General features: G+C 35.9%; 2 protein-coding genes across 7 annotated transcripts in view; both read right to left on the bottom strand.

Moving 5' to 3' along the window:
* Positions 1-385: 385 nt before the first annotated feature.
* arl6 (ARF like GTPase 6) lies at positions 386-4,966 on the bottom strand. 5 transcript variants are annotated; one of them, XM_030122805.1, is made up of 9 exons: positions 4,788-4,966; positions 3,930-4,099; positions 3,642-3,703; positions 3,394-3,462; positions 3,206-3,300; positions 2,837-2,966; positions 2,239-2,294; positions 2,073-2,085; positions 386-756 (listed from the first exon to the last, which is right to left on the bottom strand). In XM_030122805.1, exons 2-9 carry the CDS (start codon positions 4,047-4,049, stop codon positions 723-725), a joined length of 579 nt encoding a protein of 192 aa, XP_029978665.1. In that variant the 5' UTR covers positions 4,050-4,099; positions 4,788-4,966; the 3' UTR covers positions 386-722. The 5 variants fall into 5 exon arrangements, with proteins under 5 accessions (XP_029978665.1, XP_029978656.1, XP_029978649.1 ...); XM_030122796.1 differs by having other exon boundaries at positions 3,930-4,087; positions 4,791-4,966; XM_030122789.1 differs by having other exon boundaries at positions 3,930-4,082; positions 4,788-4,965.
* A 522-nt stretch (positions 4,967-5,488) lies between these two features.
* The window catches only part of LOC115410930 (ephrin type-A receptor 6-like), a 62,516-nt gene continuing 49,873 nt past the window's right edge, over positions 5,489-18,131 (bottom strand). The window contains exons 9-20 of one of the 2 annotated variants that reach the window (XM_030122769.1): positions 15,286-15,410; positions 14,717-14,879; positions 13,580-13,685; positions 12,180-12,298; positions 10,151-10,276; positions 9,209-9,394; positions 9,059-9,120; positions 8,761-8,970; positions 8,523-8,672; positions 7,493-7,686; positions 6,817-6,966; positions 5,489-6,327 (exon numbers count right to left, since the gene is read on the bottom strand). In XM_030122769.1, coding sequence (XP_029978629.1) covers positions 6,213-6,327; positions 6,817-6,966; positions 7,493-7,686; positions 8,523-8,672; positions 8,761-8,970; positions 9,059-9,120; positions 9,209-9,394; positions 10,151-10,276; positions 12,180-12,298; positions 13,580-13,685; positions 14,717-14,879; positions 15,286-15,410 — 1,706 coding nt within the window. In that variant the 3' untranslated portion in view covers positions 5,489-6,212. The remainder of the gene's footprint in view (positions 6,328-6,816; positions 6,967-7,492; positions 7,687-8,522; positions 8,673-8,760; positions 8,971-9,058; positions 9,121-9,208; positions 9,395-10,150; positions 10,277-12,179; positions 12,299-13,579; positions 13,686-14,716; positions 14,880-15,285; positions 15,411-18,131) is intronic. The other variant, XM_030122777.1, reaches the window with a different exon arrangement.

The following is an 18,131-nucleotide window of genomic DNA, read 5'->3' as shown; positions in this document are numbered from 1 at the left end:
ACCTTTGTTTCTCTTGTATACACTTCAATTAAAAAAATATAAAACAGAAGAAAACTCCAACCAGTTCAGTGGAAAACTATAAACTAGGGTAAGGATGTAAACAAAATTCCCCAGTCACTGAACATGTGCCAGTGTTCAATCCAAAATTAAGAAATGTAAGGAATATGGCACATGAGTAAATCTGCCCACAGTCACAGTAAATGTGTCCACAGACCTATCCACGGTGCTGCGATCATCGCAGCCTAAATAATGAGATGTGAGGGGGTGAATATTTACACTCATATCTTATTTTGAAATTACTTTATAGAAATGTGTTTTTACTTTAACATTACATTTTTATTGTCAATTCTTGTCAAAAAAAACAAACAAACTGGGGGTGAAAACTGTTACAAGTATAGATACTTTTTTTATTGTTTCACTTGAGCTGATGGACATTGAATGCACCAAACACTTCCGATCTCAAAATGTGCATCTGAATGCTTAGAAGTTTTACCCAAAGAAACCTGATTTTGAAAATGATTCACTTTTGCTTCACAACTTTTACATTATTAATGTCACAGTTTAATGAAAGTGTATAAAATTGATGAATATATTAACAATATAGTTGCCCCATTTCTCAAGCATGGATGCATCATGGTACCTCTAAAAACAGATCCAACCCTCATTCATTAAAGTTTTCCATGGAAGATGCAGCTCAATTCCATCATGCCTTGTCTTTGTCTTCATGTCCTCACGTTTTCATTGTTTTGATTTGATCTGGAAAACAACATGACGACAATAGTAGATCAGAAAAATACAGAGCAGGTCATTTACAACTATTTTTCCAATGTGAAGGGAATGAAAGATTGTAGGAATATTTCTCTAAAAAAATTGTGTAAACTACGAGGAGGCTTATTAGGGCAAACTTGATTGAATGCAGGACTGGGCGATCTCGCCAAAAGAACACATGATAATCTTTTAAAGTACAAAGGCGAGTTACAAACATACTATAAGTTTTCCTCTGGCTTTTCTCTGCTTTCTGGAGGCTTAGGCTGTGTGTGACAGCTGTTTTTAATTGTATCTTACTAAAAACCCTTCATTTTGTATTACAATATTGATAATATCTAGATGAAGAAAAAACTATTCAAAATCTTCCAACACATACAGCTGGAGTTCTCCATTAAGTACCAAGACTATGATTGCCTAATTTGTAAATTTTACAATCATTGCAAAAAGTTTACATTAGCATAATTCTTAGGCATCTGTGTAAATCAGATACACTGTATGTTGGAGTACAGAGGCAAGCCTGCAGCTGATGGATTTAAAGTAATACTTCATCATTTCAACTTCAACAGCAGCAAAAAAAAACAACATGTTATTCAAACTCTACAAGTTAATGTGAACTAAATCCACTTGCATGTGAACAGATGCTAAAAACCCACTGAAATACACTCACTGGGCTAGCAATCTTGGCACGCAAGGTTTACATTACACTATAAAATACTGTAATTACACTGATAAACAGATAACTTCAAGTTTTTATTATTATTTTTTTAAATTTTGTAATGATATAATCTGTGCAATTGCTTTGAAAAGATAATCATATGTCAAATTAAAATTGATTATGATCTAAGATGGTGCTGATGAAAATCTGGAGATGATTCCCAAAACACTTCAATGACAGCTCACTGCTCTTGATGTGTGCTAATGCTAATGCTAGTGCTAGGTACTGTGTGTGTATTAGGATGGATAAAATGCAGTGACTGAATTTCCCTACGGGGAAAATAAACCAAGTTAACCTTTAACTTTTGACCTTTTAACCTTTAACCTAAGATTGTGAGATCGCCCAGTCCTTATTAAGGGGATACACTGTCACATCAAAAGGCCGCAGGAGTTAAAACAAGGCTGGACAAAGGAGGGGTAAAGTGGAGGTTTAGACACATGGTTAGTTCAGGATATCTCAGTGGCTCTGTCAGCTAATTCATGACACAAAACATAAGAATCACACCAGGATGAATATTTGGGTGGATTTATAGGATTTTGTTCAGCTATGTAGCGACACAATACCACAACACTTAACAGACACTACTCACTGAATAATTTGTTCTATTGAAGGAATTTTATGAAAAGAAAAACATAATTAACACAATGATGACAGGTTTTTCTTAGCAGTTCAACACAAATGTATCAGTGAACTTCGACATAGAAAAAAGATATATAAAAGTCTGAATATATTAATAATGTGAATGCTAATCATACCTTGTAGCCAGTCGACTCCCTCCTGTAAACCTTCTCCTTTCAAAGCATTAGTGGCGCTGAAAAACAATAGGTCACATTATTAGATTTGTCATTCATATCCTACAACATTAATCAGAAAAAGTTTGTAAACAGTGGACCATGTTTTTGTGTTGGAAATGGACTGTTTTCACAATCAATATTCAGCCTGTTAAAAAAAAAACAAAACAAAACACAGGTGGCACTGATAACATTAAGAATTGCTTTTTTTCCCGTTAAGTGCCCCAAGATACCATTATAGTCAGCCACAATGTGCAGTGCCAAGAGCCTGAAACTAATACAATTACATAAAATGCAGCCATTATGTTTTTTTCTTCCATAACAATGACAAATCTAAAATTGACTATGGTGTAAAAAAGTTCAACTGGTCCATAAGTTAATATGTAGAAACTCAACAGCACTTCCTAGAACTTAGCAATACTTTGTAACTTACAAAGATACTCTTACATTATGTATTTTACGTAACCACAATATTTACTATATCCAGGTATGGTAATCTAGATTCTTTGTGTATGCACATGTCACACAATGTAAACAAATGCTTCTGCATTTTTATTCATACCAGATGTGCCAGGGTTTATCTTTGATGTTCTCCAAACAAAGCAGCTGTGAGACCTTGACAGAAGACAGAGCGTCCCTGACATCCATCTTGTTAGCAAAGAATAAGATTGGAATCCTTCTGTGTTTAATATCTATGGTGAGACAGAGAGGAAATATTACAATATTATAGTTTTAAAATGTCAAGCAATCAATATAATTAAGAATATTATGGACATAAGACTTTGAAAACTTTAGGAGGGCAAGTGTTATTTTTTTGTTTAGTTTTGTTTTAGCTGCTTTAAAAATAAAACAAATTATATATTTTCATGACAGTCAGAGAAGGAATCATGTTGTTAACTAGAAAGGAAAGTTTTAAGGAATGTGAATTTACCGGGGTGGTTTAGTAACGTGTCCAATTCTTCTTTGGCCACTACCATCCTCAGCTTATCTGCACTATCAATGACAAATATGATCGCCTGACCCTCCCTGTGAAACACATGGAAAAAAACAAAGATAAGATATGTTTATACATGCATCAACAGTATAAATTTGCATGTTTTGTATAATAAGTATACTCACTTATAATAATGTTCCCAAAGATTTCTGTATCTGCCTTGCCCCGACATGTCAAAAACTGTGAATGACAAGCTAAGGAGAGAAGAGATTTTATGCTGATGTATAAATAACAGAGTAAAATATAAGAGGATTATTTTAAGATCTGGCAAATCACATAGATTTACATGAGACAAACATACAAAACTAAAAATGGGGAGATGACATGGTTCATTATTTCATGCAATGCTCAGTAGATTATTATACATTTGTACCTGGAAGTCTTGAACTTCTCTATGCTGAAGCCAATGGTTGGGACGATGTCTTGTGCCTGGGCCTATGAGACAAATGCAGTTTATCATTAATAAAAAAATAAAAATAAAAAAAAACAGACAAGACAGCGAGTGCTGGGAATACATGCACAACATTATGACAGGAAAGGAAACGTGCACAAGTCAGAACTGTCGAATTCACTGATTAAATTAGACAATACATGAATTCTGTGTGAATCTTTGGGTCAATAAAATATCTGACATTTATTAATATAGTAAACTGGTACTTACATTGGATGGTTTGAGCTGGTTGATAATGGTAGTTTTGCCACTGTTGTCCAGGCCAAGACATAGCACATTCACCTCCTTCTTCAACCCCAGCCATGCTGCCAACTTATCAAACAGCCCCATTGGCTAGCCGACAAACATCAGTTTTTGTGTGCTCTGTGACACAGCAAGAACACAAATAATGTAAGAGAGGGATACATGGATAGTGTTACTCAAAACGAATGCATTTAAACAACCCTGATTCTACTCCTTGTCAAATACAGTTCAACTCTACACCTCTGCATTATAAAGGCTCAGATACATTTCCCTTAATATCATTAAGGTAAATGAGTTTTTATACATTTGTTAACCACTATCATTAGAATGGTCTTCATTAGAAGTAAATCCGCCTTATCTTTGGCTCAACTGTGTAACGATATCATTTATATCATCCAAGGCGATTGTCTTTATCAGCTCTTGTTAAATAGAACATCACAGTTAGTTGCAGAGGCACTGTTTATTTGTTTCTAACCCAGTGGGCTCTCTTTAATGTCGTAAAGTAATAAGATAAGGTTCGCTAACTGTTAATGAGTTAATCTCTTGTTGCGGCTAGCTAGCTTCTCACAAGCCAGTTGTTACTTTAACGTGGTAAAATTCACATTAATACATAACACTAGCGTTTGGCCTCACCTATGCGGTAAATATCACAGGATTTAACCTCATAACGTAGCCATATCAATGTGAAATAACACAACGAAAACATATCGTAATCGATACTTGGCATTAGCAAGTAGCCTTTCACTAGCTAGCTAGCGCTAGTGGTTGTTAGCATTAGCTGCTACTAAAATATTTCCCAATTTGTTAGGAAGAAATTGGCGTTACCTGTAATTTGTCCCGGGTGTCTCTTTATCAGTATGCGGTAACAACTGCCCTTAGCTTGTATAGTAAGTAAACAGCCACCTTCAAATCAGTGCTTTTTCATTTCACTTGCTCTCTCACTCATGCCCACCAGTCTGGAGGAAGGAGCCTCCTGTTATTTACACTCTGTTGCTGGGAGACCGAGATGTGCTGAGCTAGTCTGCCCCCTACAGGCTAAATAATGCAATAACATAACAAATGGGAAGATATTAAAATTACAAAATTACATTATTTAATGAGAAAAAGCAACTATTTAGAAGCATAATCCACTTTGAGAATTAGGACTGTACTCTTACAGTATTTTCAAATAGAATAAGCCTAAGATATTTGAAAAAAGAAAAAAATAAATACATAAATAAATAAAAATAACAATTGCTATAAACAGTGAGCATCTCCTTGGTACCTCCTAACCTGCCACTTAGAGGCCCCACGCCTGTTATTCTACAATTAGCACTCATTTGACAGACTCACCTGACAATTCTCCATGTCCAGAAAACGTGCCAGTCCTTGAGTGACAACCAAGAGGTGTCTGAGAGAGAGAGCGAGTGTGTGTGTGTGTGTGTGTGTGTGTGTGTGTGTTTTATTAAATCAAGATAAAGTTTAACATTCGGCTGCTTTGAAAAGAGAGGCTGATGTTCAGGCCTGAGATGAGAGAGAACTAAGTATTAAAATAGGGTTGTTTAATAAGGAACAAACATACTGAATAAAACATACACCTTTCACAAGACTTTTTGTACAAGACATACTGCATTATCATGAGGATAGAACATTACATTTCTATAAAATCTTTTGACATTCAGCGGTCTTCAGTTCATAAAACATGATTGTATTTACCATACTGCCGATCTGTATTTCAGCTGAATAGTTTCCTAAACCATCCAGAAAAGTACTTATTTTAATAATTCACATACTGTCCCATATATTACCATACCACACCATATCTTATGTCCTATCCACATCTTCTCTGATCATGAGGTAACAGACTTGAGACCATTCAATAGAGTCAATAGAAACCATTGGATTGTCACTTGGAGAGAGAAGAGGTATTGGTGAACACTTGAATAGACACTAGAGAAAGTAAGTCCTAAATTCAAGTGAAATGCTAGTATTTGCTGAGATAATAAACAGACCGCATTTGGCCGACGCTGACAGAGGTTGGTTGTTGTGGAGGCTGTACTGATGACGATCCATAAGATGATGAGTGTGCGTGTGTGTGTGGTAACTAGACCACATATGGTCTAGGAGAGGACAGCTCTCATATGAGCAGTGTGTGGTACCTGCTACACCTAACAGTCTGGTGTTTTTGCAATTAGTCGGATGACGATGCAGAGGAAGTCTGGTTTGTTTCCAGCTCAGTGTGTACACACAGTCTGTCTTTATGTAATGGTCTCACACTTGAAAGCCATTCTGTTGGATGTGGTGAAACTGCAGGCGAAGAGACTGTATGCTGCTTATGATTCTCCTCTGGTGGCCAATCAAACAGACCCCAATACGCCTGATGTCGCTGAAGATAAGAAAAAGATTTATAATATTTTAATAGTTTGATAAGAGAACTAGACCTAAACATGCAAAAAAAAAAAAAAAGTTCACATCACTATAACCTGCATCATTCAAAGAACTGGGTATTTGACCAATACAGTATTTATCCTTGTTACAACAAATACTGTAAGTCAATAACAATCTTATATGAGAACAATATTTTTTGCAACCAGTAACTTCACACACCTGCAGCTTCATGATCATTGCAATGAGTGCACTTTTACAGCATGCAGTAAAACACCAACATATCACCCTTTTATTTTTCACTATGCATGTCTTATACACCCAAAGAAGAAAAACATTTTGAGATGAGCACATACATATATTTTCATTACAGCACATGGCGATCAGATCAATGGCACTAATTCTTCTTTTCCATTGAGTCTTGCTACTGTGCTTTCTTTTTGATGGGATGTTTGATAGCTTCACCCTGTAACAATTTGACTTGACTCACTCTATACTCATCGTTGAAATGGAATCCAGTGTTGTGTAGCCTGCTGCAAGGAAGTTATTCTTATACTGGCTCATTTTGATGGAGTCAAGCCAGTCGCCGATTGAGATGAAAAGAGGGTAGTCGTGCATGTCCTCTGGGGAATCAGGGAGACTGAGATGACAGACAGAGAGTGAAATAGTGCAAATACAGGAGTCAGATATTAGGTGTTCATTTGTACATATCTGCTGATGGGCCATAAATTAACTTAAAAATATACAATATTTAATACTTTGAAAAGCTCTTATCTATCAAATCCTACTGACAATTAGGATGAATAATTATTATTAAGATTTTCATATTTGCTCAGTGTTTGTCATCTGGGAATGATATGCAAACAAATAGGGTAGAAACATATGTACACTATGATGACAATCCAGTTTCTTTAATTTCTGAACTTCCCATTAACACTTAAATGCAACAACTCATATTTTTCTACTCATACCTGCACTGTATGGAGTGATTGATACATTTCAGATCCCTAAAGATTAGCTACTGTAATTAAAACATTTAAAGTCTGTGCAGCTTTTTCAGTGTTGCTGGAAACATTGTTTGATTAGAAGTTATATAAGCTCTAAAATCATTTCTAGGGAGCCATTAATCACACACAGTGTTAGTGACTGTGTGAATATGTATTTACCTTTGTACATCATTCACAAGAGTAAGCAGACTGCCGGGATTAATGATGAGTTTGTCAAGGAAAGAGAGCACATCGCTGAAGCGTGGGCGCTGTCCAGCCTCCTTCTGCCAGCAGTGCAACATCAGCTGGTGCAGCGTCACAGGGCAGCCCATCGGCGCCGGAAGACGATAGCCTTCTTCAATTGATAAAATGACCTGAGAAAAAATGGAAACCTTGAATCTGGCTTCATATTTTACATCAAACTAGATAAATTACTGATTTATATTATTTTAACTCAGAGAAAACAAAACAATAAAAGAACAATAAATATGTAATCATGTAGTTTTTTACCTGCGGTAACAATGCAATACTTCTTCAATATTTATCAAAAAATAGATGCAATATTTTTATATAGACCTGGTTCATAGGTATACGTACTGTTTTACATAGATATACTGTACATACTGTTTTTGAAGAAAATACATGCTGTTAATACTGTTAGAGAGACATACTGTACTCATAGATATACATACTGTTACTCATGGTAATATATATTGTTAATACTGTTAATAGTGTAAATTGTGCCTGTTCATATTTTATCCAGTTTTTTTTTTTTTTTTTTTTCCACTAAACTCTATTCTCATGTTTATGGGAGAGGATTAGGGCCACTGAAAAAAGGTCCAATATTTTATTATTATTATTATTATTATTATTATTATTATTATTATTATTATTATTATTATTGTTGTTGTTGTTGTTGTTGTTGTTGTTATTATTGTTATTATGAGAAAAAAGTCAGAATTCTTTCTTCTAGTGGCCCTAATCCTCTTCTGTACATGTTATTTTGTTAAATTGTAATTTTTTAAATCATATTTTTTAATCTTATTTTTCAGTTTTTGTAATTTTATATTGCTCTTTTCTTATTTCTATAGCACTGGTGTTTATAAATATTGCTGCAGTGACTTCGACTGACTCCTAATTTCATTGTACACAATGACAATAAAGGCTATTCTATTCTATTCTATTCTATTCTATTCTATTGAGAGCTTACATCTTGATTGGACATCTCCCAGTAGGGTCTTTCGCCATAGGACATTACTTCCCACATGACGATGGCGTAGCTCCAAACATCACTAGCCGAGGAAAATTTTCCATAAGCAATAGCCTCTGGTGCTGTCCAGCGTATTGGTATCTTTCCCCCCTGATACATAACAGCAACACAGAGTAAAACTGTTACAAGTATTTTCAGAAAATACAACTCCATCATTTTGACAAGGATCCACACTCACTGTAGTGGTGTAGGCAGCTTCAGTGTCATCTTCAAGGACTCTGGACATACCAAAATCAGAAACCTTACAGACCAAGTTTTTGTCTACCAAGATGTTACGAGCAGCAAGGTCTCTGTGAACATAACCCATATCTGAAAGATAGGTCATTCCTACTGCGATGCCTCGCAGCATGCCAACCAGCTGGAGCACTGTAAACTGACCATCACGCTTCTGGAATGGAAGACAGTGAGAAGACAAATGAAAATACAATATAAAGATGATTTTTCAACATAGGAGTATCTCTCTGTGAAGCTCTCACCCGGAGGAAAGAGTCAAGTGCTCCGTTTTCCATGTACTCCACCACTATCATTACTGGTCTGCCTGAGAAAAAAGATTAAAAAACCTGAGCATGAAGAACACAACAGAACAAAACTGAAGAAATGAGTGTCAGGATGTTGACAAAGCTTACTTTTAGTGACCACTCCTTCGAGCCTGATGATATTAGGGCTGTTAAACTGCCCTATGATAGATGCCTCACGCAAAAAGTCTCTCCTCTGGTGTTCCATATAGCCTCCTTTAAGGGTCTTTATTGCCACAGCTACATCTATCCTTCCAGGTATATGTAATCGACCACTACAGACCTCTCCAAATTCACCTGTAATATAAACACACAGTCATTTAATCTTTCAAATATTATAAATCTATCTCTTACACAAACACCAACTGAATTAGATTTTAATTAAAATACATACATTAGTTAGTATTTCTACCGTAGTAAAAGGAATTATAGTTTTATACTTTTTAATTGAAAGTTAATCAAGTAAAGCTGGAACTGCATTACTAAACACTGTAATTTCTGTCATTTTAATAAAATAGGTAGTTTCACACGGGCTCCATTAGATGGAGCCCATGCCACAAAAACTTGACCAATGGAGGGCCCCTTAGAAATCATTCATGGGCTGGAAAGCACAGACAATCTGTTCAATTTAATGAACCAACGAACATTATGGCTTTCAAAAATGTGCAATTGCTCCTCTAAGCTACAGTCCAATAAATTACTTGTAAAATCAGCTTTCTACGAGTGGCTATTAAAGTTTAAAACTGGAACTTTATGAGGCTTAACTTTTCTTATACAACAAAATTGGTACTCAACATGATAGAGGTGATAGAGACAACTGACAGTGTTTTACAGGTTAAATATAAATTTGGGAAATAACGAACGAGATCCAAATAGGTTACTGTAATAGCCTGCACTTTATAGCCTCTTCCATCTAGTTACCAATCAGGCATTATCAGTTCATTTTTTATCTTGTACAATGTTCTGCTCCGGTGGTAAACACATACAGAGTAGACAGTTTTAGTCAATATATTTGTGAATATGTGTACCAGCAGTGTGCATATACTGATTTACCTGCACCAATCACCCTCTCAATACATATGTATGAAGGGTCTATCTCTTTGGCGAATTCCTCCACAGCCTGAGTAGGGTCTTCATATGTGTCTGGATCCACATAAGTCTTAATCCCAGAAAATGGGACTGAAAAGGAAAAAAAGACAGCATACCTTTATTACATAAACAGCCTAAAAACATACGCCTAATTTGCATATTGGATACATTAGAACATAAAAAAAAAAACCTGAAGAAAATAGACTTTAATGTATTTTGCATCTTTGTCAGATCATACATAATAAGGAAAATGTCCTTTATTATTAAGGCTCACATACCTGAAACATGTTTCAATAAATCTCATTAATATCGGTGAAAATATCTTATGGTTTATTTGCTTATCTGACTGATTGCAACTGTTTTTAGTTTTCATTTTTTCAGTGTTCTTATGTTAATTATCCTTCGTCTCTTGTTACTACCTATATTTATACATTTTTTTTTTTAGAATTGTTCCATCTAGTTTAAATTGAAACATTAACTGTATTCACAATTTTTTTGCCATGTAATTGTAGTTGTGTCTGATTTTTGTGCATTAAGGATTATCCCTCACTGTATTTTCAAAGGTTTTATGTAAATAAAATGAATGAGAGAAAATTAACTACATGACACTACTAATTGGTTTTGTATGTGGTTCGATTGCAGCTGAAGGTTCCCAGGTTATTTTGTCAAGAAGTAGAAAAAAAGGCCCAAAAAAAAGAGGAGAAAAAAGCTGAGTGAGTTGAGAAAATGCCCCAGAGCAGTGCATGGCGCAAGGCTCCAGCATCCTGCTCTTTAACTGTGGCTGGAGATGTTGCTGCAGTGAGCACTGTGTATGATGACTGGCACAAATGATAACTTGAAGCAGCCCCTGGTACACCTCGAGCAGATGAACTGGGGACTAAATGTACTTTATAGCTGTGTCAGCTCACATTGTGGAAGGTTGAAGGCATCGCCTGCAATAGATTCCAGTTTGGAGTCTACTCTCTACCTCTGTCTCTAGGGTGTCTAAGCTCAGCTCAGTAATAGAACAAGCCTTTTTTGTTGCCAGTTTGTTGAGCCTGCTGGCATCCCCTGTCTTGGTGATGCCTCCCCAGTGCAAATAGTAAAGAACAAACAAGAAGAAAAGACCGTGGGAGGCAAAGATCACAGCTTTTCAAAAGCATTTCATAATTGCTGAAGAACTAGGTCATGCATTTATATCATATCATACATTTATATTAACATGTCAGCAGCACTGACACCGGCGAACAAAAATACTGTAAGTCAATGAAAAACCAGAACTCTACTGCAAAAATAAACCTTAGTTTCTGCACACTGAAGGAAAGACACATAAGAAAGCATGAAAATACACTGAAGCATCCACATACACACACACAGGAGCATTAATATGCCAAGAATGTTCCAATAATTAATTTCATTTTTGTCCTTGGATCAATCACAAATTTTCAAAACATGCCCAGAGATTGGAGAACACTTAGATTTGTCTTGGGAGCCACTTGTGTTCCTGCAGACCTTGGATACAATCCTGCAACAGCTCTCACTGAACTACCTTTGGAAATTACAGGACACACTTCTGTTTGCTAAGAATGATATGTTTCCCCTGTGCGACAATCAGAAGCCTTGCTTTTACCTGTAATTGCAGTAACACTCAAAGGGCAATTTTGTAATTCTGAAAACAGAATATGGCCAGACAATAATTTGTGAAAAGTTAATAAATGATGTGTGAAAGACTTCGTTCCACACTTGTGCCAGTGGGTGTAATTTTGCACAGTAACAGTATTTATCAGTTATGTTTTCATCAAAACACATACATGGGGGAGAGCCTGATTTAACAGAAAAAATGTGGAGATAAAAATTTGTGACCTGCACATGAGGTGGGTGGAATATGCACAGATGATGAAGACTGCATTCAAGAAACTGTGTCATTAGAGTCACTGTGACAAGTTAAGACAAGGCAAGACGCAACAACAGAATCGGAAAGACATGACAAAAACAAATGGATAATGTCCATTACCATGTCCACTGTGGAAGCGTGTCCTTCTCTTCTCCTCTGACTTCATCCTGGCTTTGATATACCCCTGACACCTGCCCAGTTTACCACAGAAGAAGAAGAACCCTCTCAGTATTTTGTGCCTAACAACACAACAAATTATTTATTATCAGTTACATCTATATAATGCAAAATAATTCACAGTTTCATCACAAAACTGGAAATGTTGATATATATTCTGGCAAATGTGTTTGGAAAAATTAATATCCTTGTTTGCTTCTTTGCAAGTTGTCTCTGCTGAGAAAAAAAAGAAAGCAATTTTCTTTTATAACCCATTCCTTTACAGCAATTTTTGGGCTTGCCTTTATAGTTTTCTTCACTTTCTCTTTTTTATCCTATCTGCAACCCTGCAAATTCAAGGCTTTTAAGGCTCAGTCTCTATAAAGATGAAGAGGTGAGACAAAAGTAATAGTCAATGCAGAGGGAACAATTTCCCTCTTCAATGTCAAAGTAACACAACAAAGTTACCTTTTGAAAATTCCATAATAGGACTTTGCACCTTGTGTTATTTATACACACAACTTTTATGTCAATATTATCAAAAGCATTTGTAGCCCTAAAGTAAAAAGTTTTTACTTTTTTTAAAAATATGAGATAACATCAGAGATAGTTGAAATATACAATAGTATGACAGCTAATATGGAATATTCAGTCATTTTCTGAGGGTTGTGGGGGCGCTGGAGTCACCAGTGGTACAGCCTGGACATGTGACCAGTTCAATATGGAATATTACAGGTAGATTTTTAGAATAGGGATGGGATTAGAGCAATACAAAGCCCGGCAAGATTTGATATCTAAGACTCAATGGAATCAAGCCCCCTTTCGTAACATAGCCATGTGTGTTGAAATATCTTTTGAATTGTGCACAAAACATACTCAACATACTCAAAAGTTTCTGCATTTATGATTTCTTTGAGAAACATCATTTGTAATATTATTAATATGTACATTAATATACATATAAAAGATTATGACTTCAAATTTAATCACAATTAGGTAAAAGACCTGACAAAGCATCTGCTGATTCACTGCCATTTTTCATTGTTTATCAATAATTGCAACTAATAAAAAATAAATAAATAAACTGAACTGAATGTGTGGAAGACAATAGTGTGAGCCAACCGGTGAAAGTTAATGGAATGGAGCAAATCATTGGTACATGCATTACATGCTGAGTAATTAGGCAGAAAATTGGTTCAGCCATTTGGAAAATAAGAGTGTCTGCTAGATAACAAGAGGAGAGTCCATTAACAGACTTCCGGTTGATGTGTCACATTGGAGATTATGAGAAGAGGCAGAGGTGTGTGTGTTTGTATGTGTGTTATAGATAAGATGACAACAAACAAAACAATGCCATGTCTTACCGTCCAGTAATGAGGAGGAAGAGAGTGAGGATGACCAATAAGGAGAATCCTCCTACTGATGCTGTGACAACCACTAGAACTTGACCCTGATCTGCAATATCAGGATCTGAGGAACAAAGATGTTCATTTAGTGACAATAAACCGTACCACTATTTCATATTTATCGTTATTTACAAGGCAAAAAAGGCATCCATTAATTCATTTTTTACCCTCATAAAAGTGTCTAAATGCATCTTTTAATTATATGAAGCAAAAGCTGGACCAAAACCTACAATTAAAAAAAAAAAAAAATTGCAGACACATATTAGATTTATTTCCAATTCAGACAGTTTACCATGTTCACTAATCTGACAATGGCAAATTAAGTCTGTTTAAAGCCATGGTTTATTTTACTTTTAATGCATGTTACTAGAAGATTATAGTGATGCCATAAATGATTGTTCATGCGATTGAATACACCTTTATATATACGTAACCTTTAAGAAATATAAACTGCCTAATGTGGCATGAAGCTGTGTGAAAATGTGCATGTGTTTACACAGTGAGACATACTGCCTATGTCTACGTATATAAACTGTCATCTTCATATCAGTGAGCGTTGGTGCAGAAGTGTACTGGAATGTGAAGGTGAACATATCTACATACCTGTCACTTAAAATGTCAATCTTGTTGAAGGCTGTGATTTTCAAAGTTTGAATCATCAGAGCACTTATGTGTGCATGAAAACTATAAGCACAACTTCACAACCTGAATAAGGAACTACAGACCTTATAAATATAAAACAAATGACTCATGGTTGAAAGAGTTCTGATGAGTTTTACTGATCCATAACAAAGAATGGCCATAAAATGTCTCCAAGGTTTTTATTGGGTTGTTGATCAACATAGACAACTCAACAACCTCTGGCTTTCTGTCTTTTAAAACTTTCATCTTTTCCAGTGATATGCTTTTCAAATAAAACTATTTCTGCTCAGAAGTGATGAATATCAGTCAGTGCCAGCCTTCTTTAAATCACAGTCACTTTGCATACTTTGCAAACACTGTTCCCATGACTCTCTCTCTCTCTCTCTCTCTCTCTCTCTCTCTCTCTCTCTCTCGCTCTCTCTCTCTCGCTCTCTCTCTCTCTCTCTTTCTTACCCTCTGCTGCAGTAGAAAACTCAAAGTTGGGGCTGTATGCTGTGTAGCCGGCGGCGGTGCGAGCGCGCACATGGAAGACATAGACAGTAGAGGGTCTGAGACCGGTTACCACTACACTGGGGACTTTGGTGCGTGTTGACGAGTAACTCAGCTGCTCTTGTTCCTGCAAAAGTAGAAACAGATTGCAAGAGGTGTTAAACAAAGGCCCACAGTGGCACAAACACGCATAAACCCATTATCACAGCGTTTGAACAAAACACATAATTTCATCCAATTAACTTCCAGAGCAGATGGTGAGTACGGCAGAATTAGCAATGAATTATGAATACCACACCCTTAGTTTTGTGTTTCTGTATGCTAACAATGCACATTGTTCTGTGAGCAGTTATTTTTGATAACTGTGTAACTGTGAACTTCATCACCTTGGTGCAACTATGCAACAATAACTTTTCTGTGTAACTATTTCTACAAAAAATACAAAGTAATGAACAAACATAGTGCATAAATATTGTAAAATAAAAGTTCACACTAATTTAATTTATCTTATTTTAATCTTTTAGAGGAATTACCTTTTCAAAGTATTTGACTTCATAGTCCACTATGTCTGAGGGCGGCTGTTCCACTTCTGCCCAGGAGAGGGCGATGCTGTTTTGGGAGGCATAGTCCTTCCTGACTACACCCACCAGTGCAGGACCTGAGGAAGCATTGAGAGAGTATAACTATTCCAACCCTAATGGAGATAATGAACAATTAATAAAAATCAAAATAAATAAATTTTAAAAAGACAATAATAATAATAATAATAATAATAATAATAATAATAATAATAATAATAATAATAATAATAATAAACAAAAAAATAATTAAAAAAAATAAATAGAAAAAAAAATCAAAAATAAATAAATAAATAAAATAAAATAAAAAGAATAATGAACAACATTTCACTTAGTGACTCACACTGTAGTAATGGTTGGCTCATTTGACTCTGTATGAGTCAAAAAGTGAAGAATGGGGAAAAACAAAATTAAGAAAAAAATGCCTGACAACTGAATGGAGACTCAGCGGCAAATACACCTGTCCTGGATGCCCCAGTGACAAAGAACATGAGCGATTCCAGCCTTGTGCCACTAAAGCAAATACTAAAGATTTAATAAAAAGGTTTGTAACAAAACGAAAAGCCAATGGAAATCACCTAATGTCTTATACGCACCCACTCACCTCCTTACAGTAGTCAATCTGAAGTAAAAAAAAATAAAAGTAAAAAAAATGTGTGAAACGGTGGCAGTTTGGAAGAGGAAATGTTTCTGTATTACAAAAACACCCAAAAGGAAAGAAGGCTTTTACTGTCCACTGTCAGTGTGATGTGCAGTTTGTGAGAAACACTTCCAAACCATCACATATACAGCAACTGTTTATCATTACTGCAGAATTTGAGAGAAAATTTCACACAAGGGTGCAAAGAGTCATAAAATCACAACACGGAGATTCAAATATTTCTGATCAATTATTCATAAAGCCTTCACTTCAACAGAATATTATTTGGAAAACTAATAGATCTAGTCTCTCTGTTGTCGAGTGCGCTGTTAGGGAGATCATTGTTGGAATACAAATTCAGGCCTAGATTAATCTTTTAAACTCTCTTCATACTCAGAGAAATAGATAACCTATAAGACACAGAAGGCCACAGAGAGATAGAGCACTTCAGAAAGGCGATATCTCACTGTAGTACCTTGGATGCATTCAAGTATAGATGCGACAATCTTATCTTGTCACGATTTTCTAGCTGCAGCTCAGCCCAGACAAGATGCTTCACAGTCCAGCAGTTCAACCACCTCAACTTGTATTAAAACAAAAAGGGGAAGAGGAAAGTGTTGTAGCAGGAGTTTAATGCTGACTCCTGCAAAAATGCACCTTCAACATGACAAATATGTAAATATGAGGTGTGTAAGTTTTAGATTACAACACAAAACTGTTTGAACATGCATCTCTATATGCACATAAAGCTTAGGAAATATGTCCTGTTTCTGGAGCTGAGCTACATAAACCCAGCCACAGTGTTGAAACAACACTAAAAACTAAGACTTTAAAGTTTTCAGCTCTAAGAGGACAACCAAAAGACAAAATAAACATCATAAGTGTGTCAAATTATCATTCAATCTTTACCCCCATATCTGTTTGCCAAACCAGATGACACATCTGCTGTCACTTCTGTAATTCCAGTTAACATGTGCATTTTCTGTCCTGTTGGCAGGTGGTGTCTGAGCTGCACAGAGAGCTGGGAGATATTGTGGGAATATCTCAAGCCCCCACAGTCTGGCTGCATGTTGTACTTATTAATGGCAGACAGCAGACACACCAACAAAAATATACAGAGTATATTGACAGAACTGTGGTGCAAAAGTGCACAGACGAGAACAGAGTCCACTGGGTTTTCAGTAAATGTCATCTGCGCGGCACTTGAATTTGTTTGGGGTTCAGTGTACTAATGATCCATTCAGTAATGGGATGCTTGTGAATTAGAAGAGAAAAGAGCGCCATAAACATGAAGTTCTAAACTCTAAATGTTCCAGTGAAATCTCTCAGGTCAATAAATCTCTTGTTATTTGACTGTTTTTGTCTGATCCACCGTCCAAAGCCATTTTCCATATGTCTACACAATAATGTGAAATAAAACCAAAAGAAAAGGCCAGAGTATTGACAGGCACAGGAATATCTGCAGCTATCCAGTGTACAAGTGGAAATGTATGCAAGTAAAGGCACACCGAGCACCTCAGGGGCAACAACCACTAATCCGAAGAGGAAAAGCTCCAACATACTGAACATATCGCTTTGAGTAGGACCAGCATAAATATCTACTGTCTAAACCAGTTTCGAGACCCTTCTGTCATCAGCATTTGCACAAGAACTATGAGTACATACTTGATAGGTTCATGTCGATGAAACTCCTGAATTAAAATATGCACAGTATCCTAAATATTTAATGTGCAGTACTGTTTTGATTTGATTAAAATATATTAATACATATCTAATGATGTACATGTTGACTAATTTGGCATCAGTGTGATTAGGTAGGAATATATGCATATGATGAGAGAATAAATGTAACTGCAGCGTACGGTATAAAGTCATGCACCTATTACTGTGTGTGTTAGGTGTGGTTGTAAGTATCAACTGATGACTTTCTTTGCATAGTGAGGAAATTTTGGTGTAAGTTTCATACAAGAAACTATTTTAGGTCTGGACTGGATAAATCAATCCACTGGTTAGATTCTTACAGCTCCGGTTGAGTGGTTCAGAGAGAACAATTATGGTCATTACAGTTTAATCACAATTCAAACTGCAGATGATAATTGAGAATCTATAGGCTCTACTTGGTTCATTGGTAGCACGAAAAAATAGGTTAACCCTCAACTAT

The sequence above is a fragment of the Sphaeramia orbicularis genome, chromosome 3 (genome assembly GCF_902148855.1).
Source record: "Sphaeramia orbicularis chromosome 3, fSphaOr1.1, whole genome shotgun sequence".
Lineage (NCBI taxonomy): Eukaryota > Metazoa > Chordata > Actinopteri > Kurtiformes > Apogonidae > Sphaeramia > Sphaeramia orbicularis.
This window is presented reverse-complemented; position numbering and strand designations above follow the sequence as displayed.